The sequence below is a fragment of the Oncorhynchus masou genome, chromosome 13, assembly GCF_036934945.1.
Source record: "Oncorhynchus masou masou isolate Uvic2021 chromosome 13, UVic_Omas_1.1, whole genome shotgun sequence".
In the NCBI taxonomy this organism is placed as follows: domain Eukaryota; kingdom Metazoa; phylum Chordata; class Actinopteri; order Salmoniformes; family Salmonidae; genus Oncorhynchus; species Oncorhynchus masou.
In genome coordinates this window covers 37,572,419-37,598,840 of record NC_088224.1, presented here as the reverse complement: position 1 = coordinate 37,598,840, position 26,422 = coordinate 37,572,419, and the positions used below count along the sequence as shown (strand labels likewise).

General features: G+C 45.1%; 1 protein-coding gene across 1 annotated transcript; it reads right to left on the bottom strand.

Annotated features, from left to right (window-relative positions):
* Nucleotides 1-1,918: 1,918 nt before the first annotated feature.
* LOC135552240 (ETS domain-containing transcription factor ERF-like) lies at nt 1,919-25,598 on the bottom strand. Its single transcript, XM_064983742.1, has 5 exons — nt 25,000-25,598; nt 10,150-10,384; nt 8,047-8,159; nt 6,192-7,075; nt 1,919-6,085 (listed from the first exon to the last, which is right to left on the bottom strand). Exons 1-5 carry the CDS (start codon nt 25,019-25,021, stop codon nt 5,525-5,527), a joined length of 1,815 nt encoding a protein of 604 aa, XP_064839814.1. The 5' UTR covers nt 25,022-25,598; the 3' UTR covers nt 1,919-5,524.
* Between the last annotated feature and the right edge of the window lie 824 nt (nt 25,599-26,422).

Sequence of the window (26,422 nt, the reverse complement as noted above, 5' to 3'; positions counted from 1 at the left end):
GAATCTCAAACATAAAATCTATTTTGATTTGTTTAAGACTTTTTTTGGTCACTACACGATTCCATGTGTTATTTCATAGTTGATGTCTTCACTATTATTCTACAATGTAGAAATTGAAAAATAAAGCAAAACCCTTGAACGAGTAGATATTCTTAAACCTTTGACAGGTAGTGTATGTAGATGAGATATTTCTGTATTTCATTTTCAATAAATCTGCTAACATTTCTAAAAACATGTTTTCACTTTGACATTATGGGGTATTGTGTGTAGAATTCAGGCTGTAACATGTAGAATAGGTCAAGGGTTCTGAAAACTTCTGAAGGCACTTGTAAATGACTTATTCCAGTCATACTTTGCAATGGCTGTCACGAGAGTCATTTGCGAGATGGCCATTGTCAGTTGTTCAGGAGAAAAATGTACGAAAAGGTACATCTGCACAAACCTCGACATGAAGACAACATTATTGTTAACGGAGTTGTGAAGCTAGCTAACAGCATAAATATTTGATTATATTTAAATTGACTGATTTCCTTATAGGAACTGTAACTCAGTAAAATCTTAGAAAGTTGTTTTGGTTTTGTTTAGTGTATATGAATATTAGGCCCTAATCTATGGATTTCACGTGACTGGGAATACAGGCATGTTGGTCAAACACCTTAATTAAAATTAAAATAAATGTATCCATTCACTATCTGGTGTGACCATTTGCCTCTTCAATGGCTATGTGAAACTGCTGGATATTGAAAACATGGTCAATGGATGACATGTCTTGAGAGTATGCAAGCCATGGAAGATCTAGGACATTTTCAACTTCCAGGAATTGTGTACAGATACTTGCGACATGGGGTGTGCATCCTCATCATCATGCTGGAACAGGTGGTGATCGCGGCAGATGAATGGTATGCCAATGGGCCTCAGGATCTCGCCACAGTATCTCTGTGCATTCAAATTGCCATCGATAAAACGCAATTGTGTTAGTTGTCCTTAGCTTATGCCTGTCCATAACATAACACCACCATGAAGCACATCAGCAAACCGCTCGCCCACACTGTGCCATACACGCTGTCTGCCATGTGCCTGGTACAGTTGAAACCGGGACTCAGCTGTGGAGAGCACACGTCTCAAGCATGCCAGTGACCATCGAAGGTGAGCATTTGCCCACTGAAGTTGGTTACGACGCCGAACTGCAGTCAGGTCAAGACCATGGGGAGGACAACGAGCATGCAGATGAGCTTCCCCGAGACAGTTGAAATTCTTCAGTTGCACAAACCCACAGTTTCATCACTTGTCCGGGTGCCTGGTCTTAAGATGATCCTGCAGGTGAAGAAGACTGATTTGGAGGCCCTGGGCTGGCGTGGTTACACACGCGGTTGGACGTACTGCCAAATACTCAAAAACAACGTTGGAGGCGGCTTGTGGTAGAGAAATAAACATTCAATTCTCTGGCAACAGCTCTGGTGGACATTCCTGCAGTCAGCATGCCAATTGCATGCTCCCTCAACTTGAGATATATGTGGCATTGTGTTGTGTGACAAAAGTGCACATTTTAGAGTGGCCTTTTATAGTCCCTAGCACAATGTGCACCTGTGTAATGATCATGCTGTTTAATCAGCTTCTTGATACTCCAGCCACCTAACAGGTGTGGTATATCTTGGCAAAGGAGAAATGCTCACTAACAGGGATTTAAATGAATTAGTGCACAACATTTGAGATAAATAAGCTTTTTGTGCATATGGACAACTTCTGGGATCTTTTATTTCAGCTCCTGAAACATGGGACCAACACTTTACATGTTGCGTTTATATTTTTGTTCAGTCTATATCTATGACTAACACATTCACAGGTACAAAGGCATTGCCCTGGACTAACTAATGTAATAATCCGCATGTGTAAGTCCTCTATTAAAAAACACAGACACTTGTCAATTTTTACCTGTTTTAATGAACCCTGATTACAATTTAATTACAAATAAGGGGTGAAAAATACAAGAGAAACAGAAGGTACGCTTCCTCAAGGCATTGAGTCTCATCTCTCAGTTTGAGTGTTAAATAACCGCTGAGAAGAGTGAATGAAGAGAGAGAGAGAGAGGGAGGGAGATGGTCTCCTTTCAATTAATACAATATCTTTTTCCTCACAGAGTCCTCCCAAAAGTGAAAAATAATATATATACACAAGACCAAAAAAGATATTTCAAACTGAAGGTAATGTGATAGGATTATGTGAGCCCCTCTTTTCCATGTGTCCACAATTACAAATACAACCAGCTTAGTTGAAGTTATAACTACTATTTTAGTTCAGATAAGTGTAAAATGGAGGAGTTGTCATTGTCTGGAAAATACGTACTGAAAAATAAAACACTAAACTCATGAGATTCAAATAGCCATGGAAAAGAGGTAGGCCCAGAGTACAAAATAATCAAATAGTAAATCATGTTAATAATAATAATAATAATAATAATAATAATAATAATAATAATGACAGTAATAATATATTTTGAAAAATAAACAGCAATGATGATATTGAGGGAAAAGTATCAACATAGTAGGAAAGAAAATGGTGATTTAATTTTTCTTTCTAAGCAACAATTAAGGCAGCTGTCAGTTACAATGCAAGGCGGGACAAAAGACTAGCTGGGTGGCTAAAGGCATCAGCATGCTTCTGTTTGACTGGTCCCGAACCGAATGACTGTTCGCAAAACTCCCTTAAAGACATTCGCTTGAAAAACAAGAAGAAAAAGCGGCAATAGTACGGTTTGTCCATTTTGAGACGCCGTAGCCAGTATACACTTCCTCAAAATAGTCAGAATAACTCAAGAAATATGTAATTAATTGAAGTTTTTGCAGAGAATATCTTCGTCGCACAATTTTAAACTAAGTGGGTGCAGTATTTATAAACAAAACAAAATGTGCATGAAAATGAGTCGTCTCTCCTTGAATGACAACTAAGACTTTATTGAAGAATCCCTACTGTTGACCAATCACCGAAGAAGGGGCATAGACTTCAGCTACTGACGTCGGTTTCCTTCGAGAAAAAATATAATGTGCCCAAACAGCCAAAAAACCCTTACCGAAGTCCAAAATGTAACAAAATGTACGCATAATATATCCACAAACTCTTCTGAACGGTTTCTGCTGGGAAGCATGCGGACGCCTTAAGGCAACACCAACAGCTGCTTAGACACCCACTCACGCCACACTAGCGCTATGAACAAACTCTGGGCACGTCTTATTTTGGCCTGGATCTTGTTGTGTTACCCAGCTGGAGGGGCCTATACACAGTAGATGGCACCTGCAAAGCGTCTTCTCAGATTACGGGAAGTCCCTCTCCGAGGTTTTGTGATGTCATATCCTGCTTGGGCGGTGGTGGTTTCTCTGGTTAAGAGTCTACAAAGCCAGAGGGGCTAGTACGGGGGTGGGAAATCATGTCGCTAGTGATGTCACCTTCCTTTTACTCTAGGTTAGCCGCATTTCCACCCCTCTCAGCAGACCAGGTCTACCTCACATGTGTACACACAGGTGGTGGAGTGTTGCTGATGCATTCTCCTAGTATAGTTCAGGTTCAGTAGACCTCAAAAGGCTCCTAGTCCCTGTGTTCCCAGGAGCATTTGGGGTGACGAGAAGGGGTGAGCCTGGTCGTAAAAGCGGAGGTTCAGGGTCCAAGATCTAACATTTCTCCATCATTTGTTCATTTACTGTCCCTTTACACTCACCATCCTTCAACCCCTAAACAGAATACTTGTTTTTACATTAAAAACAGAACCGTGTTCCGATTCCTCTTTGACAAGGACCCTTTTCAATGCAGTTCCACAGTCAAGAGGGGCAAGGAGAGAAGAGGGCTCCCTCATATATGCCCAACATATAGTTACCATTACAATTCCTGATTCATATCAAATTATAAGTTTTTTTGAAATATAACATTTGTATTTAATATATTCAAATAAAATATGTGTAGTATTGGTTTAAGTTATTCAGCATCTGTTTCTTAAATGGCATTAAAAAAAAACAAGGCAAAGTGGCAATCAGTGTATGCGGTCTGTTCCCACGCCACACCAACTCATTTCAGTACGGTATGCTCTTGAGGCTTCTATAGAAGTATGTGTGTGTGTGTGTGTTTGTGGGGAGGTACCATGTGAGTTAACAATGAGATTTTTTTTTTTTACGTGAGTGTGAACGTCAGGGAACAACATTGTGTCTGTGTGTGGGAGAGTGGGAGCACATTATTTGGCAGGGGTAATTCCTTTAAGTCACCTGTCAGTTTAAAAAAAGGCACAATCTCAATTTGTCCGGTTTGTTCATTAAAACGGGCAAAGTTCAAATGTCACTAAAAAGGCTTTGTGAAGTTGCCTGATATCACCTCGGTACTCGCATTCATGGTATACTTTCTTGGGGAGGGAGGGGAAAATCTATTAATTTCAGTCTCGGTTCAAGAACATTGTATATACAGAGGTACTTCTAACTCTCCGTTCACTGCAAATGCCCCACCGCATCTTCCCAAATACGGTCCTTTTTTTTTTGAGGCACCCTCTATGGGAGAAACAGGAGCGGCTTAAACGAGGGGAAAGGAGGAGACCTTTAAGATAATATTTCAACACCATTCCAAGCTCGGACTAACTACCCATTTCCTCGATCCGCTCTTATAAGATTGTGCAAAAGTCTTGTAGGGTCCCCAAAAGCTGTCTATTAAGGCCTGGTTGGGTTGGGTACTGCATTGTTGCCATGGTAGGTGTCAATCAACACTTGAGTGACAGGAAGGCCATAAGAGACGGGGGACGGGTCTCCAGTCAGTCCATCCACGTCCTCCACGTGGTTTTTGTCCATACGCTCAAGTCTGGGGAGAGACGCTTATCAAAGAGCGTCTGGTGGAAAGGAGGGCTCACTCAGACACAAATTCAGTCTTAAGTCAGTCCTTGTCGAAGAGGTCTTGATTAGACATACGAGGACAAGGAGGTCTCTGTTTTGAATCCTGAGATCCCTTCCCAGTCATAAAAGGTGATGGAACAGTTGACAAGAGTTGGTAGGAGGTCCCCATCAAGACAAGCACTTCTGTAATCTCTTTTCAAGTCTGCTGAAGGTAGAAGGCATTGTCGTGATGTCACCCCCCCCCAGTGTCAGCAATATTAAGGTCCTTCTGGGAGAGTGGGTCTGAAGGGACTCTTTCCCATCTGTTTTGATGCAACATAAAAGGCTAAGGAGCTAAGGGCATTACTGGGAGGAGATGTTGAGGGGAGATGGAGGCACCTTAAGGCAGCGTACAGGTCTAAGGGATGGATCCTGGATCTAGGCCCTGAAGGGTCTTCTGTTTAGAGGGGATATCTAATGGCCAGCCTTAGTGTCTCAGTCACAGCATGTTGAGCTGTGTGTTAATGTTCACTATTAAATCAGTTCAAAATGAGAGTAAAAAAAGCCTTCCGCACAGGCACTTGTGTATATGCGTAAGCTTGGTTATATGAGTGAGAGTGTATGTAGGTATGGGCATGAGATCGTCTCTCTCTCTCTCTCTGTGTGTGTGTGTGTGTATCCCTGCCTCAACAGGCTCCGTGGTTCTCCAGAGACAGCTGGGCTGTGGCTCTCTGCAGCTCGGAGCTGGCCCTGCGCTGGGCTGGAGGAGCCCCCAGAATCATGGACGGGCTTCTCCTTGGCCCCTCCCCATTCTCTGACTCCCTCCTTGTCAGCTCCTCCACCACCTCCTTCTCTGCCCGCACTTTCTTATCCTCGGCCTCCTCACGCTCACCATCGGCCTCCATCTTCTGGTCCTCGCTCCAGCGGCGTTTGAAGCGCAGCTTGAGGGGGATACAGAGCGTGCCACCGGGGCTGATGGGAGGTCCCTGGCCTGGCTCGCTCTTGAGGCCCAGCAGGGAGGGAGTCAGAGGGCCCATGGGAGGGGCGGCGGGGGTCTTGAACACATCCTCATCCAGGTCGTCAGCGGCAATGGCACCCAGGTTGGTAATGGCGGTAGGGGCAGTTCCGTTGGTGGGATGAGGGGGGGTGAAGACGTCGCCCTCGTAGTCGTCGAGCAGCTCGTCCTCCTCGCTGATGTCGGTCACCTCCACCTCCTCATCGGACTCGATGTCGGAGACGGGCTCCACCTAGACAACAAGAGACAACAGAGGAGTCATTGATGAGCACATCTCTTTTTACATTAAACTGGGGGTTAGTCAGGCGAACCTTGATTCTGGTTAGTGATTGGCTCACCTTGATTTTGGGAGGGCCCACTGAGGAGTTAGAGAGCAGCCCTAAAGCAGCGTAGGAGGAGCCTAGGCTGGAGGAGGATCCACCGGTAGAGGAGGCGGAGCAGTCCCTCTGTTTACGCCCCAGTGGAGGCGGCTGCAGCTTGAACTTGAAGGGCGAGGGATGCTGCTCCTCCCCTTGATGGTGGTGCAGCGAATGGGAGTGGGGCATGGGCGGGGCATGGTGGTGGGCTGATATGGGCTTGTCAGGGGCGGCAGAAGGCCTGTGGGGCTGGGGGACTACAATGTTGGGGTAGTGGAAGAATGCTCTGGGGCTGAGGTGGTAGTTGTAGACGCTCTGGTGCTGGGCCTGCAGGTAGCGCTTCATGTCGTCCGGGTTGAAGGAGAAGTGGGAACCCAGCATGGGGCTGAGGGAGGGGGACGGGGTGTAGGGCAGGTGGGAGCCAGGGGTCATGGACAGGGCTGGGGACAGGGTGGACCCCAGGAGGCCCCCAGGGCCGGGCAGTGGGGACACAGGGAACGGAGACATGGGGTCACCGTGGACCCTGTGGCCGGGCGGGGGACGGCCTAGCCCGCCGGGTCCCCCGTAGGCACGAAACAGCGAGTCATGGGAGAGGCGGGGGTGGAGGAGGCCGCGGAACGCCCGTTCTGGGCCCACGCCGCCACGATCTTCACCCCCCACGCCTTCCTCCAGCTCAGAGTTGGTGGAGGTGCCATCGCTGCAGTCGGAGACAGAGCCGCGGCCCATACGGCGGGCCACACTGCTGAACACGCCCGGGCTGCGCAGGTCCTCATTGGGGGAGAGCACCTCGGACGGGGTGGAGGGGGGGAAGCGGAAGTGGCTGCCCCCGGTCGGCACGGGAGGGGCGCTCTGGGGGACTCCCCTACCTGGAGACAGAGAACAGGACAAGTGAGTTAGAGGGTAGGAATGAAACAGAGAGCGAGAGACAGAGAGCGTGCAGTTAGTGTGACGCAATGGGTGACAGAAGGAGAATCAGAGTCAAAGTGAAACCAAGTCAGAAAAAGCAGGTGAGTGAGAGTAAAAGTTACTGTACACAGAATCACAGACCGAGACAGAGAGAGAAACCCCACTGCTCACGTGTTGCATTCCCCTTTTCTGCCCTGCGATACCAAATTGTGGCGCACAACAAGTTCTTGGCATCCTCGCCCGTGCCAAAATTAAATATTGGAAAGTCGTTCTTTTTGCCATCACAAACACAAGTCGGGTAGCTCCATTTTCCTAAAACCGCTGAGTGAGTTAACGTCGGAGAGGCATGGGTGTGTGTGACCACTATATCAAAACATGTCAAAACCCAGACCACATCACATATGGAGTATAATAAAAACTCCATGCAACAGCTATGTCATGTGGTATCAGGCTTCAAGTGTGCCCTATTTACACTGTGGCTGTGATTACTGCCCCAGGGCCTTAACAAAAAAAAAAGAGGAAACACTTGGTATGAAGCATATAAACAAATATGCAATATGCAAACATCGCTCCACTACATAAACCTGATCGGAGATGGAAGAGTATTTTACGCATTTAGTCCACGTCATTACCTGTCAGTCATTGTAGCCGCTTCCACAACAAAATGGCGCTAGGACGTGTTAGGCTCTCAGGCACATTAGGGCTCTGTATTGGCGTAGCTAGCTTTTAAAACGTTTATAACTGGACAGATACAGAAATCTAATCTCCCAACGATCAGACGTCAGTGAATGCATAGGAGGACTTTGTGGAAGTGCTTTAAGACTTCCACATGATGGACATTTACAACGTGTTCATCTATAGCATCTTTAAAAACTGTGCCGGTGATGGTCTCCCGGTGGATTTTCAACCAGACTAGAGACAGAGTACTGACCAGAGCCCATGTCGATGAAGGGGTAGTTGACCAGCACCAGCTTGTTGAAGTTGAACTTGTAGGTGAACCTCTTCCCTTTGGTCTTGTGGAGGATTCTCTTGTTGTAGTAATATCTGCGGGGTCAAGGTTTACACGGTTACTCGCTATTTGTTCAATTTGCACAGTTAAATAAGGATGAAATACATTCGATGGCACACAAAGACACCACATTATGTGGTCCTACTGAGTGTGATACACAGACCCCCCCCCCCCCAAAAGACATGCAGTATCTATTACTATGTAATTGTATTACAATGTAATTGTATTGCTATTTATCTAAGGCAAGGGTTTCCAACCCTGTTTTCTGGAGTTACCCTCCTCCAACCACAGTTGTAACCAACCTGGTTCAGCTTATCAACCAGACGACTGCAATCAGGTGGGCTCGATGAGGGTTGGAGTGAAAACCTACAGGACGGTAGCTCTCCAGCAACGGGGTTGGAGGGCCCTGATCTAAGGGTATCATTAGGTGCGGTAACCATGACAATACGAAGCGTAATGAGCGCGCACACACACACTGGAGAATAGTAGGATATGTTTCACCTCAATGAGACAAACCTTTCCAAACAATGGCCAAATGAACACGCAGGGACTCAGTCTAAGGACTTCAGTTGCACTAGGAGTGGAAGGAAGTCCTCAGCCATTGTGGCCGGTAAACCAAAGGTAGCTAGCTCGAGCTCGTCTCACTGCTGAACCTCTCGCGCCGGCACAGTGAGGACTCAATGGATGAAGGGCCTCTCCCGATTGCAGCGGCTACCACTATGACTAGAGTGCTCCCACCTACACACGCTAAATGGCAGTAATAGCAGGAGGCTTCCTATTGCTTACTTTGATATAGATGTGAAGTGGAGACAGGTTTGGACTGGAACGTAAATGTTCACAGGCGCAGAGAGAGAGAGAGCACTCGAACACGTGGGGGAAAGGCCAGGAAGACAAACAGACACACACACACACACACACACACACACACACACGTGATACAGTGAATGACTTTACTGGAGTTGACACACGCAAGCAAGCACACACAAACGCAAGCAGAGAGAGCTGGGAGAAACATGCAGACACACAAGGGCTCAAGCTTGCTCTACGGTGCTTTGAAGAACAATTGAACTCACTTCAAACAAAGAGCTAACGTTACTACTGCCTCTATGACACAGCTTTAAAGTACATTCTAAACACTAACACACACACACACACTTCGCAGCCCAAGCAGCCCCTAATCCAATCCTAAACCCTAATGAGGGAAGAACATTGCCATGTTTCAATTGCTTCAGAATTTAAAAAGCTCCTTTCATTGCAGAGTTTTATGACAGAAGAAAGTACCATAGACGTTAGGTCAGACCGGTCGAGGAGACTGGTACACCATAGAAACAAACCGACAAGGCACAGATGGGATGGAGGAGGACTGGCAGAGAAAGCAGCTGTGACGAGTTATTGGTAGGATGAGCACTATCTGACCCACACCAACCTACGACATGAAGGTGACGCTGACAAGCCAGTGTGTGGCAGCCAGAGTTATGCGTGTGGTGTGTGTGTGTGTGAAATTGAGTGAGCGAAAAAAAGAGAGCGAGAACAGACTGCGGACTAAATAAAAGCTCTCTGCTTCCCACGTGTGCTCTGCAGCGCGTGTTTCTAAAGACAAGGTTGTCTAAATGAGCGGTCACGTTAAAACGACGGACCTTGACGTACATCCGAGATCAACAAGTCGTGATGAACCGCGCTCCCACTTTCTCCTCTGTTCTCCTCCCTTTCTCTTTGAAAAACAAACGGGGGGGGGGGGGGCACTCCAGAGCTCTCATTGTTCTGGCCCGTCTTAGATCAGCTAAAAACAGCCTTCTAATAACAGCTATTAGTTGAGTCCGGTGTGTTGGAGCTAGGCTGGAGTAAAAGGTTAAACACACTGTAGCCCACTATGACTACAGATTCCACCACTTCAGGTCTGTATTTACATAGGTTTGTTACACTTAGATTAAATCTATTTTGCAAGAGAGACCCGTTTACTTCATTTCTTCATCCTACAATACCCAGAATCCCTAAGTCGAGTCGATAGTTGTTTCCCTTTCTTACCTAAGCGCTCTGCTCAGCTTGTCGTAGTTCATCTGCGGTTTGCACTTGCGGGCACCCCACAGTCGGGCCACCTCTTCGGGGTCCTTGATGACAAACTCTCCGTAGTCGCCCTGCCAAGCGATGACTTCATGGTACTCCTCCTTCCGCAGCAGCTCCAGGATGAAGCACCAGAGCTGAATCTGTCGCGAGCCGGGGCTCGACTCGGGTTTGTAGGCCCAGTCGGGGAAGGCAAACCCTGGGGAGAGGAGGGGAAAGGGGGTTATATGGAGGTGTAGTGTTCAAGTGCTGGGGATGATGGAGCGAAGAACAAAGGCAACAGGGAAAGGCTGGTAGTGGAGAGTCGACAAAGGGTTTGAGAGTCGTGGGTTTGATCTCCAGGTGACAGGTCACATGTAGATTATTGACCAAGTCACCTTGGATAAAAAGAGTCTTACAGAGCTGTACTGGGGGATCAGTGTTCAAAAAACAAAAAAAGGTTGTTTTTTGGGGCAGGTAAATTTGTTTGAGTTTAAAATCCAAGCTGTACAGGCCTGGTGCTTTCGTATCAGTTCCATGTTTATCGTTAATCAAAACGGCCTTGAGTATGAAGACAAAATAAAAGCTATAACGAGCATTAGACACACGACACACGTGAGAACAGGGAGCGCAAGTATGTGTTTTAGAGATGTAGGTTGTGCTTAAAGACTCAACACCACTTCAACACAAGGCCAGGCAGAGACATACACACACACACACACCCCAACACACACACACACCTCATTAGGACCAGATGTGCTCTAGGAAGCAAGCCGAGAAATCGCCCTCGGAGAAACACATGGGCACAGCGCAACAGATAAAACCACACCACGGCGTACATACCAGAGGCATTTATGTTATAATAGAAAACAGAAGGACATCATATCTAGAATACTAGAGTAAACACTGAGATAAGAACACAAACAGCAATACCGACAACTGGTACCCTATTGCCCCATTGAACCACCTGTTGAGCCAAAGTCCACAATTGTCACTATAAACCTTCATTCCAGGTCAAATGCTGCTACACCAGAGGGACTTCGACGCCCTTTGTCACACACACACACAAAAAAAACTCTTTGTATGAAGGAAGGAAGATTCGATTTTGCGAGTGGCCCAGATAAAAGCCTATGACACGTGACTCACACAAAGTAATTGGATAGGGATAACAGGCTAAACCGTTGAACTACTTCAATTGTCTCGCCTGAATTGGACAGAACAGTGAATGGTTCTGATGGCAAGCCGACGCTTCACAGCTCCTAAAGCATAAGCGTATAATTCCCACAACGACGACAAGAGCGGCCACATCAATGGCGCCACTTTAGCGTTTGTGCCACTTGGGCAGATGCTGGGAAGCTGGTGGCAAAGCACATGTAAAGCCCGGCAGGAGCAGATAAAATGAGAGCGAGTGAGCAAATTGAACAAACACGCACACACATGTTCAGAAAAGGTAAAGTGGGTGCATGCGTGGGAGAAGAGTGCTCACACATACAAATAGCAGCAATGCCCACAGAGTGCGTCAGTGCTGACTCATGGCCTCTTCTTGTTTGTCATTCAGTTTTCACATGGAGCCTTTCCCCTCCGCGCTGCCATCCCTTTCTTTCCCTCGCTCCCTCTGACACCATTGCTTAGCAACAGGACATTTTAGCTCTATAAATAAAACACCAGAAACACACTGAACATAAAACTGTAATTCAATTAAAAAAAAGGTATCTAAAGTTCAGAGAGTGTTTTGGGGGGGGGGGGGGCAAAGAGGTAACAGGCTAAATGAGCGAGGGAGGACCGAGAGAAGGAGGCATCACAGGAAAAGAAAACTTGTCATCTGTGGTTTCACTGATGAAAGGCCGCGGTCCTGCTCTGCTGTCCCTTAGACAACATTCACTGTCGTGTCCGTCACATACTACAGATCTCTTAACTCAAATCACTGACACTCACAACGCTGCTCCTCTCTAGACAGATGCGGGCACACACACACACACACACACTACAAGCCCGTCTTCTGCTCTGCTGTGCTCACTACCAGTGGTCCTGGTGGGACTGCTGCTGATCCTGCGGGTGACAGTAACTATGACAGGAATTACACACGGATAAACACAACCCTGGTTACGCGCCATAATAACACACATCACTTCCCATGTGTGGTGTCCTGATACCTGAGAGAGTCATGTAGCGGGGCCATAATGATCCGACGAACATCAGGTGTATGAGGTCAGTAAGAAGAAACAGTTGTCCAACCATTTCCCCTGGGTCTCTAAAGGAAATAACTGAAGGAGTAGGGACAAAAAAAGTTCATTTTTATGGTTACCAAAAGAGTGAGAGACCATTTTTCGAGGCACCCGAATTTCCCTTCCAACAGAAATATACGATCTCTAAACGAGAACCATTTTCATACGAGGATTTCAATACGGCTACTTGATGTTAGCGGCCCTATGACGTCATGTGTTTATAATAGTAGCTTTAAATAACAGATAGTCATCTCGTGCATTGTCCTGAACGCCTGCTGGTCTGAGACCAGGGGCTCCATCGCCTCTTTTTCACCCTGTTCCCTCCATCAATCCCCCCCCCATTTTCCCTCCCTTCCTCCTATTCTTTGCTTGCTCTATATTTAGCTGGAGGAAAAGGTCAGCCTCCGTCTGCTAGTGACGGCTGCCTGGACACAGAGGGAGGTAGGAGGGGGCACGGACTTGTTCTCTGAGTGAGTAGTCCATCACCACTGGACTACCCTCCATTGAACTTCAATGGGGACATGCCACGGTGCATTGAGATGGCGAACACACACCAATAAAAAAAACAAGGTAAGCGCTAAAAAGTCTTGTAGCTAAAAGAAGGTGGATGCTAACATTGACTCATGCTAGCCTGAAGGCTAATAGCTCCCTATCCTAAAGACATTGCCATCAACACCAACTCATGAAAGGTTGCTTGATCGAATCCCCGAGCAGACAAGGTAAATCTGTCGTTCTGCCCCTGAACAAGGCAGTTAACCCACTGTTCCTAGGCTGTCATTGTAAATAAGAATTTGTTCTTAAACCGACTTGCCTAGTTAAATAAAAATGGAAAAATGTCAGAGTCCAGGGGGCGAAGCATTAATAGTGAGACGAGGAGGGGCAACTTAAAAACCCAGGAAGAAGACAGAAAAAAAACCCAGATCAAGTGTAGGAGGGGCTCAGGACCCAGGTAGGAAAAACACCCCGATGTAGATCAAAGAGGCCAGTCAGAGCTGCAGGTGCACCACATGAACTTTCACCCCTCTCCCGATTCTAGAAGTCAACTGTTACATAAGAGAGAGTGGAGGCATGAAAAACTGAAATCAGCACAGAGTACTGTGAAAGAGACTAGAAGAGAGATCGGAAAATCTCTCTCTGGCTCTTAAGTACATTATCATTTTTTTTTAAGGCATATTAGGCTGTGTGGCCTTTCCAAAGATATAAGGCGCAAAGGGAATAAGCTATACATTGGTTGTGTTTGTTGTGTGCGATTGACCCCCTATGCACTAAGCTCTGGGATGTTTATGCATCCAGCAGCCACCATGCAGGTGCACCAGACCCCAAGCAATGTAGCAGCTCAAAACAAAAAAAAAGACAGGGCTGTGTGGTGTTGTCATGGCAGTACCGTCACAAAGACGCGACTCCACCACACGGCAGACCCTCGATATGTTACCTTCATCTTTACATCAACAATTGCCAATGTCAACGCCACCGAGATTAAATCAAGTTGGAGCATGACGGTGGTTGGACAGTCATAGGGGCTGGACTGCGACAGTGTAATGGATCCCGGGGCGCGACGGCCAACTCTGCCCAGACAGAAACCAGACGCGTCTTGGAGAGTTCCGTGCAGTGCAAGCTGTGATTAAAATAAATGTAAAAAAAAAAATCAGCCTTAGATGGTTAGACAGGGCGCGTGTTTGCGCCAATTTTCCTGCTATGCGAGGACTGTCGAGTATGAGTGCAGGCCTTGTCCCGTGCAAAGAGGACACAGAGCCAGTGTTTATGAGCACGCCTGTGCAGGCCCTCAACGCTCAGCAATAGATCCCTGGGACAGACATCCTAAATACTAGTTTTGGAAACCTGAGGTTAGGAAATGGAGTTGATCTCCATAATAAACTTGATTTGTGCGTATATTATTAGCAACTAATAAAACACTCATAATTCACTATAAAGTATTTATTATAATCTTTGGTAAAACCTCATTTGAAGACTTGAGTAGGAATTGCTTGACCCTTAACACTAGAAACACTAAAGCAGTCATTTGGACTTCATGAATTTAAAAAAAATGTTATTACTCTGGCATTTGTAAAGTCACGCCCCCTTCCGCCCTTGAATTTTCCTAAATAAGTCTATATAACACACTGTCATTGTTAGAATCTCAATATCACAAACAGAACTAGAGTTACAAACAGTTTTAGGATGGCATGTCATTTTTGGAATGGCTTTCGCGTTGCCCCTCCTCCTCCCAACAGTAGGGCCTGCTCCCCCTCTTCTGGACGTTGAAGACACCTGCCAAGTTGTCGAAACGGAACCAAAACTACATTTCACACATAACAGATTAAATAAGTTAAGTAAAGTATGATGGGGGGAAAGGGGGGAGAATAGGTGAGTTGAAGAGTGAGGAGAAGTGAACGATGTAATTATGTAATCACTAATTGTGAATGAAGAACAGGCCATTCTATTGTATTGACCTACTCCACTTATAATCTCTAAAATGATATGTACCCTATATCAGTCCACTGAATCGAAGCAGCCTTTACAGTATTCTCGGGAGTACACAGTGAGAGCGTGCATCATTTACAATGGCAAGAAGACTAAGACAAATGGATACAGATGCTCAGTTATAGAGGTGCTACAAAATCGAAATGAAAATGCTCAGAGGGTGGGGAAGAAACTAATCATGACATCCCTGATGATTATTCTTCTGATTCTGAGCCTCAGCCTGAACCGACACCACTGCGCGCAAAAACAGAACGGTGCACACTGAGCAGGCCTCAAATTTCCTGGCGGCATCGCCCAACAAGGCCGTGGATGTAGCTTTGTGTGGCCGCAAGGCCCCCTAAAACAATTCCATGTCTTGCGGCCAAATTGGCCATTATGCCCTTAGCCTGAATATAATAATTATAATTCCCATTTCCTGGCTGCCAATCGTTGTGCTTCGAAGCTACCTCTCACTTACATTGCGCTCAGGTATCTCAATCCTTATAGGGCAATGTCATGAGAAGGACACGATTCTCGGGCATCGCAGCTCCGAAGTACAAGACAGACACATTGGGACGCACAAGCGCGTCTTTCTTATCGAATTCCCGGGGTGCACATTGATGTTAGAAGAACTGTCCACATTTACTTTTCCTCAGCCAACAAGATGAGTAACGGACAGCAAAAGCACTACCCCCCCCCCTCACGAAATGACAACAACAAAAAACACCCAGGTTTTAAACAATTACATTTATGGTTAAATAGTTTCAAAATGTTTTCTGCCTCCGCTCATACCGCAAGGTGTGTGATTTTGTGCGCAACAGGCACGGGCCTTTCTCTCCTAACAAAGTGTGACCAGTAGGTCAATGCGGGGTGCTACTGCTGCTGCTACTACAAACCCTAACCACCAAATCAATTCAGCCCACGCCCCTGGGCTTATGTCATCAGAATCATTCCTTTAGACGTTATATATATATATATATATATATATATATATAAAATGAAAAGTCTGACTACATTTTCTGGCGCCTCCCTCATGTCCACACCAATGCTGACATGTGAGGCCGTAACCATTATGCATTTATCACCTACACTTTGACAGGCAAATTATTTATTTATCTACATATGTTTTTTAAAGTTGTTTTTAAAATATATTTAAATTGGCTATTTTAGTTAAAGGCCTTGGTGCCAGATTGGGCACCTCTTGAAGGCCAAATAGCCTTGCCCCTAAAATCTCAAAATTGCGGGCCTGCCGAGCAGGTTCCCCCACCACCATCAAATGAAACGCCACCACCAGCTTTGGTTGTTTTATGTGGCATGCTCCAACTGATGCTATTGCGTGAAGATGCTTTACTTGCCTGACAATAAATTGACGTTGTTTGACTGCTGCCATAATCAACACATTCATTATGATGCCATTATTGCTTTTGTGCTGATTTTCAGTATTTATCAAGCACACTTGGCGCTTATAATGATGTTTAGGCTGAATGAGATTGTAATCATTTGACCACGTGTCAAATAGCACATTTCTTGGTGGCTGTTATTATATTTTTTTTATAACAAAAAGCTCTTACCGCATTCCAACACATATGCTTTCTGTTTCATAGTTGTAACAATGGCACTGCACCAATAAAATGTATTTTACACTTTATTTGTGCAAAGCAGGCATCAAGGCAAAGGGTGTCTACTTTGAAGAATCTCAAATATATTTTGATTTCTTTAACACTTTTTTCATTACTACATGATTCCATATGTGTTATTTCATAGTTTTGATGTCTTCACTATTATTCAACAATGTATAAAATAGTAAAAAATAAAATCCCTTGAATGAGTAGGTGTATCCAAACTTCTGACAGGTTCTGTATATATTTATAAACTGGGTGGTTCGAGCCCTGAATGCTGATTGGCTGACAGCCGTGGCATACCACAGGTGTGACAAATCATTTATTTTTTACTGCTCTAATTAGGTTGGTAACCATTTTATAATAGCAATAAGGCACGTCAGGGGTTTGTAGTATATGGCCAATATAGCATGGCTAAGGGCTATGCGTCGTGCCTAAGAACAGCCCTTAGCCATGGTATATCGACCTTATACCACACCCATCCGTGCCTTATTGTTTAAATATATATAGCCTACAGTAACATACTAATGAAAATGCTATTGTGTTATTTAACTTTTTTATTTATTTTTAAATACAATATTGCCAAAGAACTTTAGAAACAGGCAAATTATTATTTCTGCAATAGCATATATGAAATGTATCAATTACACTGTTAGAATGTTCTAAGTCAGAATGACTGCTCATTCATTTGGGGGACCTCGAGGGCCAGCGGTTCTAGTGTTAAGAGGATGGTAGAACAGCAAAAAAAAAAATCCACTTGAGAGGTATTTACACATCCTTAATCTAAGCTTTATCATCCCATCGACCGTTAAGCCCGCTGTGAACCATGTGACTGAGTAGAGAGTAGAGGCAGTGACCTGAAGAAGACCTGGAAGTGATCAGAGGGGACAAGGAGGGGTCGGTTGGGTGAGCCGGGCTTAGCGCCGGCTTTTCCCTCCATGCTCTGGGATGGTACTAACAGAGTAATGTGCAAGACCCCTGGACAAAATCAGGTCATGTCCAAGTGAGGACGACCATGTGTTGTCTAAATCTCCACTACTCCAGAGAGTAACTCTGCCTACGGAAAGTGGGGCATGCTGTTTGAAAGAAGTCAGCTCTGATTGGCTTTTTCCTCATAGACAAGCATCCTTGCTGTGACTTGGAAATGAGTCTATCCAGAGGGCAGTGGTCTGAAAGTGGGTTCTGACTGGTCAGTCCAGACAGCCTCCCAGTGGGGTGGACCCAGATCAGCCCGTTCGCACAGCTGGTCCTTTCAGCCCCCTGTGGGTGACAGACAGAGTCAGTCGTCTGGGCCCAAGTCACTGGTGGTGGTACAGGGGCCTGGCTTCTGGTGTGGGATTTTTGGTGGCAGACTCAGGATCACAAGCACTCCATGGGGAGAAATGCAAGTAAGTTCCACTGTCTTAACTCTTCGCTCATCTCAGTCTGTTATATCTTATCCCCTGCTCCCCTGTTATTTTGTCCTATAATTTGAGGCACACCGTTTATCTCCTGGCTGTCTTCAGATTCTTATTCTGCGAAGGAGGGAGGGGGGAGCACTAAAGTTCACTTCTGAACTCAGGGGGATCCAGGCATAGCCGTGGGAAGTAGAGGTGCTGAGGGTGCTGCACACTCTGAAAAAATAAAATTGGAATAAAAATGAAATATTCTGTTTTTGTTTAGAAAGATCTCCCAAAAGTAGCGCACTGGGCCTTTACTAGTCCTGTATTAGTGGACCCATATAGCCGTCTGTAGGGCGGGCAAAGTTTTTCCCCCTTGCACCCCTCCTCCCAAAGTCTGCAACAAAAAAAACGCAGCACCCCCACCCCCAAACATATTCCCGCGGCTATGCATCCAGGCAGCACAGATTAGAGGTCTGGCCTGTGCTCTGTTGGAGGCAGACAGGACTTTGGCCTCTGTAGACAGCAGCAGTGTCTGGCTTCTTCTAAGCCAATTCTGTCTCTTCGATTCGTCAGACGGCACACGCTACAAACTTCACTCAAAGGCGTATGAAATCTCAGGTTTGTGCGTTCGCAAAAACACCAAGACTTGCAGGATGATGGGAGAGATTCTGGAAAAGTAACAGCAAACAGAGCAGGAGAAAGTGAGGAGGAGTGAGAAAGGTGACATGGAAGAGAGGACAAGGAGCTAACAGAGACATTCAGAAAGTCGTTGAGAGAAAGATGAAGACGTAGGCCTAGACAGAGCAGAAGATCAAGGAAATGCAAGCGATAAAAAAATACGTGGTCAGGGTGGGTTAACGCAGTGGAAAGGGGGCTGGAAATGGGAGGAAGAATCAGAGAAACGGATAGATTGCCCAGTTTTACAAAGTTCTGTGTTGAGGTTAGGTCTCCAGACAGTCTTTACTTTCATTTCTCTCCACAACCACACAGCGGCTGACGACAACTTGGTGGCTCCAGCTGTGAGATTAGCGCACAGTCGACATCAGGGCTCCCTCCCCTAACCGACGGCTGTCACCACAGCCCAGAATAAACCACCAAACCAAGGGAACGAGATAAATCAGTCAGAACTGAAGCTGCCAATCTCTTCACTGACGGCTAATGCATCTTTAAAATGTTCCATATTTCCATAGAGACAAAAAAAAGTCTTCATAGTCATTAGTGATAGTAGAGTCATGGTGGCAGTACACTGTGCTTCCACTCAGACCTCTCAAGATCTAGAACTTCAAATTGACATGATACTAATACCCAACAGATTAGGTTATATGGAAGCATTTTGCTGTAATTTATTTGCTGTGATCAATATCAGGGCATCATTAAGGATGTTCACACAAATTGGTCTCAGGCAGCCTGCATATAGGGGTAACTGTAATGTTATCACGTTGTAAAGTCCATGTTTCAGCAGAAACAAACTCAATGGCACCAAAGCCCGGTCGTCCGTCTACAGTCAGCTGTCAATATCAGGGCATCATTAATGATGTTTACACAGATCGGTCTCAGGCAGCCTGCATACAGGCTTACTGTAATGTCTAACGTTGTCACGTTGTAGAGGCCACGTTTCAGCAGAAACAAACTCATTGGCACCGAAGTCCAGCCGTCCTGTCTTCAGTAAGCTGCTCGTTCCATCCACCTCCCCGAAAAAAATAAGTATTTTTAATCTGACGAAGGTCTTCCCCCATAACCGCTGGTTACACGGTCAGTGTGCCAGCCCTAAATGTAGGCTGTACACAAATCATACACTTCAGGAAAGCTACATGGTTTATTTTAGTGGGGCATGCAACACATCTACTTGTTTGTGATTGATGATAGGATGTATGCAAAAACACTGGGCCTGAGGTGGCCATTTTAACCATCTCGGTGTTCACATTTTCCTAATTCGGTTCAATCCAAGTCCTACTGCATGGTCCATTGCACTGGATCCTCCTCAGACTAAATTGGGTGCGTAGAAATATAAGAGGGAGTCAATGTGGCGTCACCACAAAGATGGCAACCAACATCAGCACTAGCGTGAGAATTGAGAGTGTGCTGCGTGTGTCTGTGTAGTGGGTCTGTGTATGTAATGCAACACAGACGTCAGCATTTTAACTGGTATGTGGGGGGTCCGGCCCCCGTAATAAACTGTTGTGTGAGAGTGTGTGTGTGTGTTCAGCATAGAACACATAAATGCAGAGTAAATCTTCATTACCCTGAGTCTAGCTCTTGTAAGTACAATCGGTCTGATAGAAGGGGGAGGGGGGGGGGGGGGGGTCTCAGTAGAGTCAGGGAAAATAACAAATGTGCCGCTTACTTAACTCTGAGCTGTGGTCTCTGGCTGTAAAGCCTACCAACTGGAGAGGAGACAGAGGGAGAAAACAGACATACTGAAGGAGTTTTAAACCTCCCCTGATAAGATGGAACCATTTGATGACTAACAGCAACAGGGCTGAGATTCCCTTCTGTTCTGTCACAGCCTGTAAACAGGCTTCCCCTTCAGCTTTCTCCTTCTTCACACCTTACCTGCTTTGATCTTGCTCTGGTGAAGAATCGGGTGCAAGTTGTCATGTTTTGTGTGAAGTAGCGTGAGAAAGGAGGGGTCCACACCGCAGCGTTCTCACCAGTTCAGCCTTCACACACGCCCATGTTCACGGAGATGCACTTTAGAATATCACAGAGTACACCACTAACACAAACATTAGTTTGAAGTAAAACACACTACCACACACTCATGTGGAAAAGCCAAAGCCGCAGGGATTCAGAGCGAGTTCTGACAGACACAGGCGAGACAAAACCTCAGGGTTCCCACCAAACCCAGGGCTGGAACAGACAAAACACCCAGGCTGCTCCCCTCCGTCCACAAGCCACAGGACAGAGCAACCTGCACTTTTGACAGCTTGGCTAAACACTGGGACACAGATGGCCATGGGTGAATGACGTGATGTGTTAATATTTTGTCCAAACAGTACTTTCGCATTAAAAACATTTTACTAGAAAAACTGCATGTACAGATCTGTTAAACACCAAATATTATACTTTATAACTGATATTTGTCAGACATTTTAGTCCCTTTGACACAGTGACTAACACAACCGTACCATCTGATTAAGTGAAGCCCAACGGCATCGATGGGAACATTCCAGCTCAGAAGAGAAAAGTTAGCACATCTATGCTAAATATTCAATTCTGTATTTTAGATTAGGGGTTTGGTAATGATTTTGAAGATTTTAAAAACCTTCTACATAATCTGTCCTTAAACCTTGTGTCATAGTATAGGACAAAGTTGATCTTTCACTGATAAGGCCTGTTTGATTTAGACTAGACTTAAACCTTCGGAATGTCAGTTGAAGACCAAATGTCTAGATGTGAAAACAAAAAAAAAGCAAAAAAACAAACTGTCTGTTCAACCGATTTCAAATGGGGGAGAAAAGCACAAAACATAAGCATAAGAATTCAAGTCATTCTAGAAAGATATGCTTATCATCGAGAGTAAAATGGACCCAAGTTGACTTAAATTGGTTTGGTCACATCAAGCTCCTTCTCTGAGTTTGTGAAGAAGCCGGAACCTCGGCATCCTGTCAGGTGTTCACAGATAGAGGCCCTGACATGTTATCTGCTCAGCGGCCCGACTATTTTTTGGTTCCACTTGGGCTACCCTGGCGTTTCATCTACACTGCAGGAGCCTTTCAAGCGTGGAGCCGGGTGGGGGAGCAACCCTACTGTAGTAGTACAAATAGTCTACTGTATTCAGTGGGTAATGAACTATGGCGCGTGCCTTTGTTTTACCAGTATTACCTGGGCCTGGTGTGCTTTCTTTTCCTCGCGATAGGGGTAATAACCAAAGCACATTTCCAGGAAAAATAAAATCTCTTCCCGTCATCACGGGTCAGAGTACGGAGTTCACTTGCGATGGTGCAGGTTTCCAATCTGACGACACCATCATAACCTGCTTATTAAGGGTTTTCAATACCATTGATCCATTACTTGGTCAGCTAGGCCTAGTCAACATGTTGGGGATATGCTGTTGAGAAAGCCTCTCTTTTATAGCCTAGGACAATTTCAACCCACTATGCTTACTAATTTGCTTTCCTGACATTCATGTTGTTTAAATGCAGATGGGAACCATGTTGAATATTCCCACTGACAAACATGAGCACCCCCAGCAGTCACTTGCAGTGGCCTGTGCAGGCTAATTCCTCGTGTATGGGTCCTTTCACTTCGTACACTGGGGAAGACAACAAAAAGTGCCCGGCTACAGCTGTGACGTCGCACATGTGGCGGATTGTTGATATAATGAGTAACACAAGTGGAAAATTGGGAGCTAGCAGCCCAGACTGCTTGCATCCTGGTCGGATGCGGTGTGGAGTGTGACCCATAGAACTGGAATCCCAGTGCTGTTGACAGATGCCAAGGCACCTTTGAGCTGTTTCACCTGGGCCAGAGTCAGCCAGGAGCGTGCAATGTTCAGAATGGAACAGACAGATGTACTATAGGCCTATGTATTGGACTTCAGTCTCTATCATGTGGATTCGAGAGCCATGTAAGCCTATGTGACATTCTATAATCTACAACATAAATACGTGCCTGAATACCATTGCCTATTGAGAAACAAATTCATGCTAATGATATTTGCCTGGAATGTTGGCATCAGTCTCCATTACAATACTAATGAAGAGTAGCACAAAGTAACTCCCATACAGCATAACGATCCAGTTATTAGACAACAGAGTTGCTACACAAAGATGTGGGAGGACAGCGGCTTAGCCTACAAGATGGATTCCCGAGATGTGAAGCATTCGGGAACAAATTGAACCAATGAGTGAACGCCATGAAACTACATAGGGACACTAAATCTGCCCCGGGGGGGGGGGGTGAAGAACTGCTCCTCCCACAATGTCTTTTTTCAGAAGAGTAAGAGATACCTGGATTCCTGCATGTTCGAGGATCCTGGGTGGAGTGCTGACTGAAGGCCCAAGGCCACAATACCATTTGGTGTATGAAAACAAAATCCCCATTTTACATTGACCCTTCAGCTTCCCAGTTCACACATCCCGTATGTAGGATACCTCGCAACCGGTGTCCATACTCCTCAAAATATTGTGTAATATTTGCAGTGTGACAGGATGAGTTTGTGTTGTGGCAAACATAAAGCAATATCTCCTAGAATTCCAAATAGGCCTAATTTAAACCCCAACATTTTCTGGCTCATTAGACGCTACAGGACAACTCAGAAATGTGGGCGTTCTATTTATGGGAAAATAGTATGTGATCAAGCATAAATGTTTTTTTTGCGAGTGTGAGACCAACTGTAAGCCATGTCCCAAGTGAGAGGTGTAGCTCAAATGAGGTGGGGGAAAAGGTACACCTACATAGAGCTAACTCGTATGGAAAACAGTCCCATACTCTAAATAAGTTATTTCATGTGTGGGTGTACCCGAGACTGGGGGGAGGGGAATGGAATAATCTGCTAATGGTTTAATGCATGTGAACATGATTTTGCTGGCAATGCACTTATTTTTATTCAACCAGAGAGAGGGGAATCGATCTTGCCAACTAGACCTACTCAGAGTGTGATTGCGGAATGCAATTCCGGGCGTTCTTTATACTTCTATTGGTGTCAATGCACCATAACGTTGGATGCCAACCATCGATAAACCCCACAGAAGAAGAAGAGATGACAGACAGGGGTGTCACCAGCTAGCTAGGACACCGGTAGACAGTATCATTCGACGAGTGCTGCTTTCCCGTAGTTCTGTTAACAGTACAGCGAGGGCAGGTGCTGGCAGCAAGTACTAACTTTACTAAGTACACTGGTAACTAATTACTAGTACACCAGTAGACAGTGACACCCCCCCTTTCCTATAAAAGTTGTGCCTGAGTTGGGACGGCAGGTAGCCTAGTGGTTAGAGCTTTGGGCCAGTAACCGAAAGGTTGCTATTTCTAATCCCTGAGCTGACAATCTGTCGTTCTGCCCCTGAACAAGGCAGTTAACCCACTGTTCCTAGGCCGTCATTGTAAATAAGAATTTGCTCTTAACTAGTTAAATAAAAACAAATATGAATTCAACCTCATTCATTATATCCAGCACCATATCAGTGTCTACTACATATGTGAAAATTGCACGTGTATATGATGTGGTTTAAAAAGATAAAGATCCTAAAAAAAAATGTTTCTCTGACATCACAGTGTAGGATTAAAAGTTAAGAAAAAAGGTGATTTTCAAAACCTACAACGTTTCTAGTCAGAGGGTGGGTATTTCTTTTCCCCACGTCATCGCGAATCTGTGTTTAACTTTTGATGTAATCGGCTAGAATTTGTTTTTTACATTATATGTGTTTCTAAAAAACCTAGCAATGTGCCGTTCACACATTATGTAGACATTGATTTTGTGCTGGAAATAATTAAATGACGTTGAAAAGCGGTGGTTAAATGTCGAATTAGTGTCCTGGCATGCCCAACTAGCAACCCTGGTAAATAGTTAAGTAATGGAGAACTAAACAAATAAACAAACTGTTTATTAACAGGTCTGTGTCCGTTTGATAGCGTAAACAGGGTTACGTTAGCTAACACTAAATGTTACTCGCCAGGAATGTCCATTTTGGGGGGAATTGGTTAGCTAGCTAGTCAATGTGGAAGTTCGAGAGTTGGTTAGCTAACTAGCTGGAATAATAGACAAGTTTATCAGACACCGATACAGTAAGCTGTTTGCTAACTAATACACAGTGGTTTGAGCTAATGGTGTAGCGTGGTTATTTTACAAACTTTTCACGCCGAGTTAGCTTGCTCTGCTTGGACTCGAGTAGGAAATTGCGGCAATCAGCTAGCTAATTAGCCTAGCGCCCTCGCCTGTCTGGGTTTTTCAACGTCTCATTACGCAGAGTTCTTAACTCAGTAGTTATTTACGATAACCATTGGTCATTGCGATCACACAAGGGTACATAATTACAAGTTGATCATTTTGCCATTACTAAATGATCCAGTTGTGATTGTGTTGTTACGCGAAACAATAACAACCGCCAGTCGAGCGCCATAAAGTATCAAGTACTTCCAGTGGACAACAACAGGAACACAGAGTTCCATTCGGACAATAGTTGGTCCGCGAACATTATCGTAACTTACCCGTGTCCCCAGGGGGTTTCATGGTGACTCTGGTCAATTCAGAAAGTTTCCCGTCTGGTTGTTAGTTAGCGTGGTATTGGACACCCAGCCTTCGTTGTTCTTGACAAATTAAAATCGAAAAATTCCTCGCTGGCTTGAAAACTTTTCCGTTTCTAAACTAAGCCTAAACCCCTCTGTTCTCATGCGCTCTAACCCCCCAGGCCCCCTACTGTTCCCTAGTTACTTCTGAGCTCCTAACTTTATTTAGTATTTTCTTTTTCACAAACCGTGGAGACGAATGCTGCTCTAGCTTGGTATAAACCCACTCGTCAGCACTGAATGGCGTTGAACTTTGAGTCCGTCGTGCTGATAGTGGGGGAATGCCTTGTATGTTATAATTCTTTAGCTAATCAGTTTAGCCGCATTAAAATGTTGCAATGGTCGAATCTTCCACATCGTCATTGCAGCAGTCAAAACATCGCATGAAAAACTCTCAATCTGAGTATGGAACCACGTTTTTTTTTCTCTTTCTACAGACTTTTATTTTTCCACTCACTCCGTATTATCAACCCCCAGCCCCCCTTCCTCTCTAGGGGTGTCGTGTTTCGCTCTCCCTACCACACGGGGCCGCCCACGCGGACCTGGGAAGGAGCTTACGCCTACTTGCCATTCGCCTGGTTGGCGTCACTACACCACACGGCGTTGCTGTGGAGACCCACCGCCGCCGGTAACGTTGACGTATCCCGTTTGCCGCGAATATGTAACCGCATCAAATCATAGTCAGTGGTTATTTGATACTCTTCCCACTTAGTTTACAGCAGGGTTGCCAGGTCTAGCTAAAATGTGTAGGCCAAAACATGCCAACAAGGCCTAAGAACTAGCCAAAATGTTTCGCAGTAAGAGAGGAGCTGCCAATTTAGCCAAATCAAATATTTTTCCATAAAGTTATCGAGGGAATTATAAAGGAATCTCGATTTAATTTATAACGACCTAAGAAGCCAAATTCGTTTTTTCCCAGAAAAATACGAATTATTGCGAGCTAATGTGACTAATAAAGGAATTTGAATTTGTCGCAAGAGAAAAGATCATTCGCAATTTTTATGAATGTTAGGCTATTTTCTGGCAATTTTGACGTTATTATGTGGAGGATGTTAAAACCACAATCCGTTATAAATGGCATATTTGCGAGATTGACTTGTCGTTTCAATAGGAATAGGATAGGCCTACTGACTTAAATCCGGGTTTATGATTGTAATTAAATGTTGCTATGGTTTGGTTAGCGAGATGCAGGTAGCCTATAGCCCTTTTAGGCCTAATGCAGTTTACTTAGTTCAAATTGACAGACTCATTTATCCAACATGAACAGCGAGTCGATTTCGAGGTAAGAAGTGCTTCCTTTGCCCAATATAGCCATTTGGAATAGGCTACGCTTGCATATGTTTGT

What these genes read in the sequence shown, in the direction of transcription:
- LOC135552240 (XM_064983742.1), bottom strand. Translation starts at nt 25,021, where the DNA reads ATGAAACCCCCTGGGGACACGG. An exon ending in GAAACCCCCTGGGGACACGG is followed by an intron (nt 10,385 to 24,999) that starts GTAAGTTACGAT and finishes TCCTCTCCCCAG; the next exon opens with GGTTTGCCTTCCCCGACTGG. An exon ending in CTTCATCGACATGGGCTCTG is followed by an intron (nt 7,076 to 8,046) that starts GTCAGTACTCTG and finishes CTCTGTCTCCAG; the next exon opens with GTAGGGGAGTCCCCCAGAGC.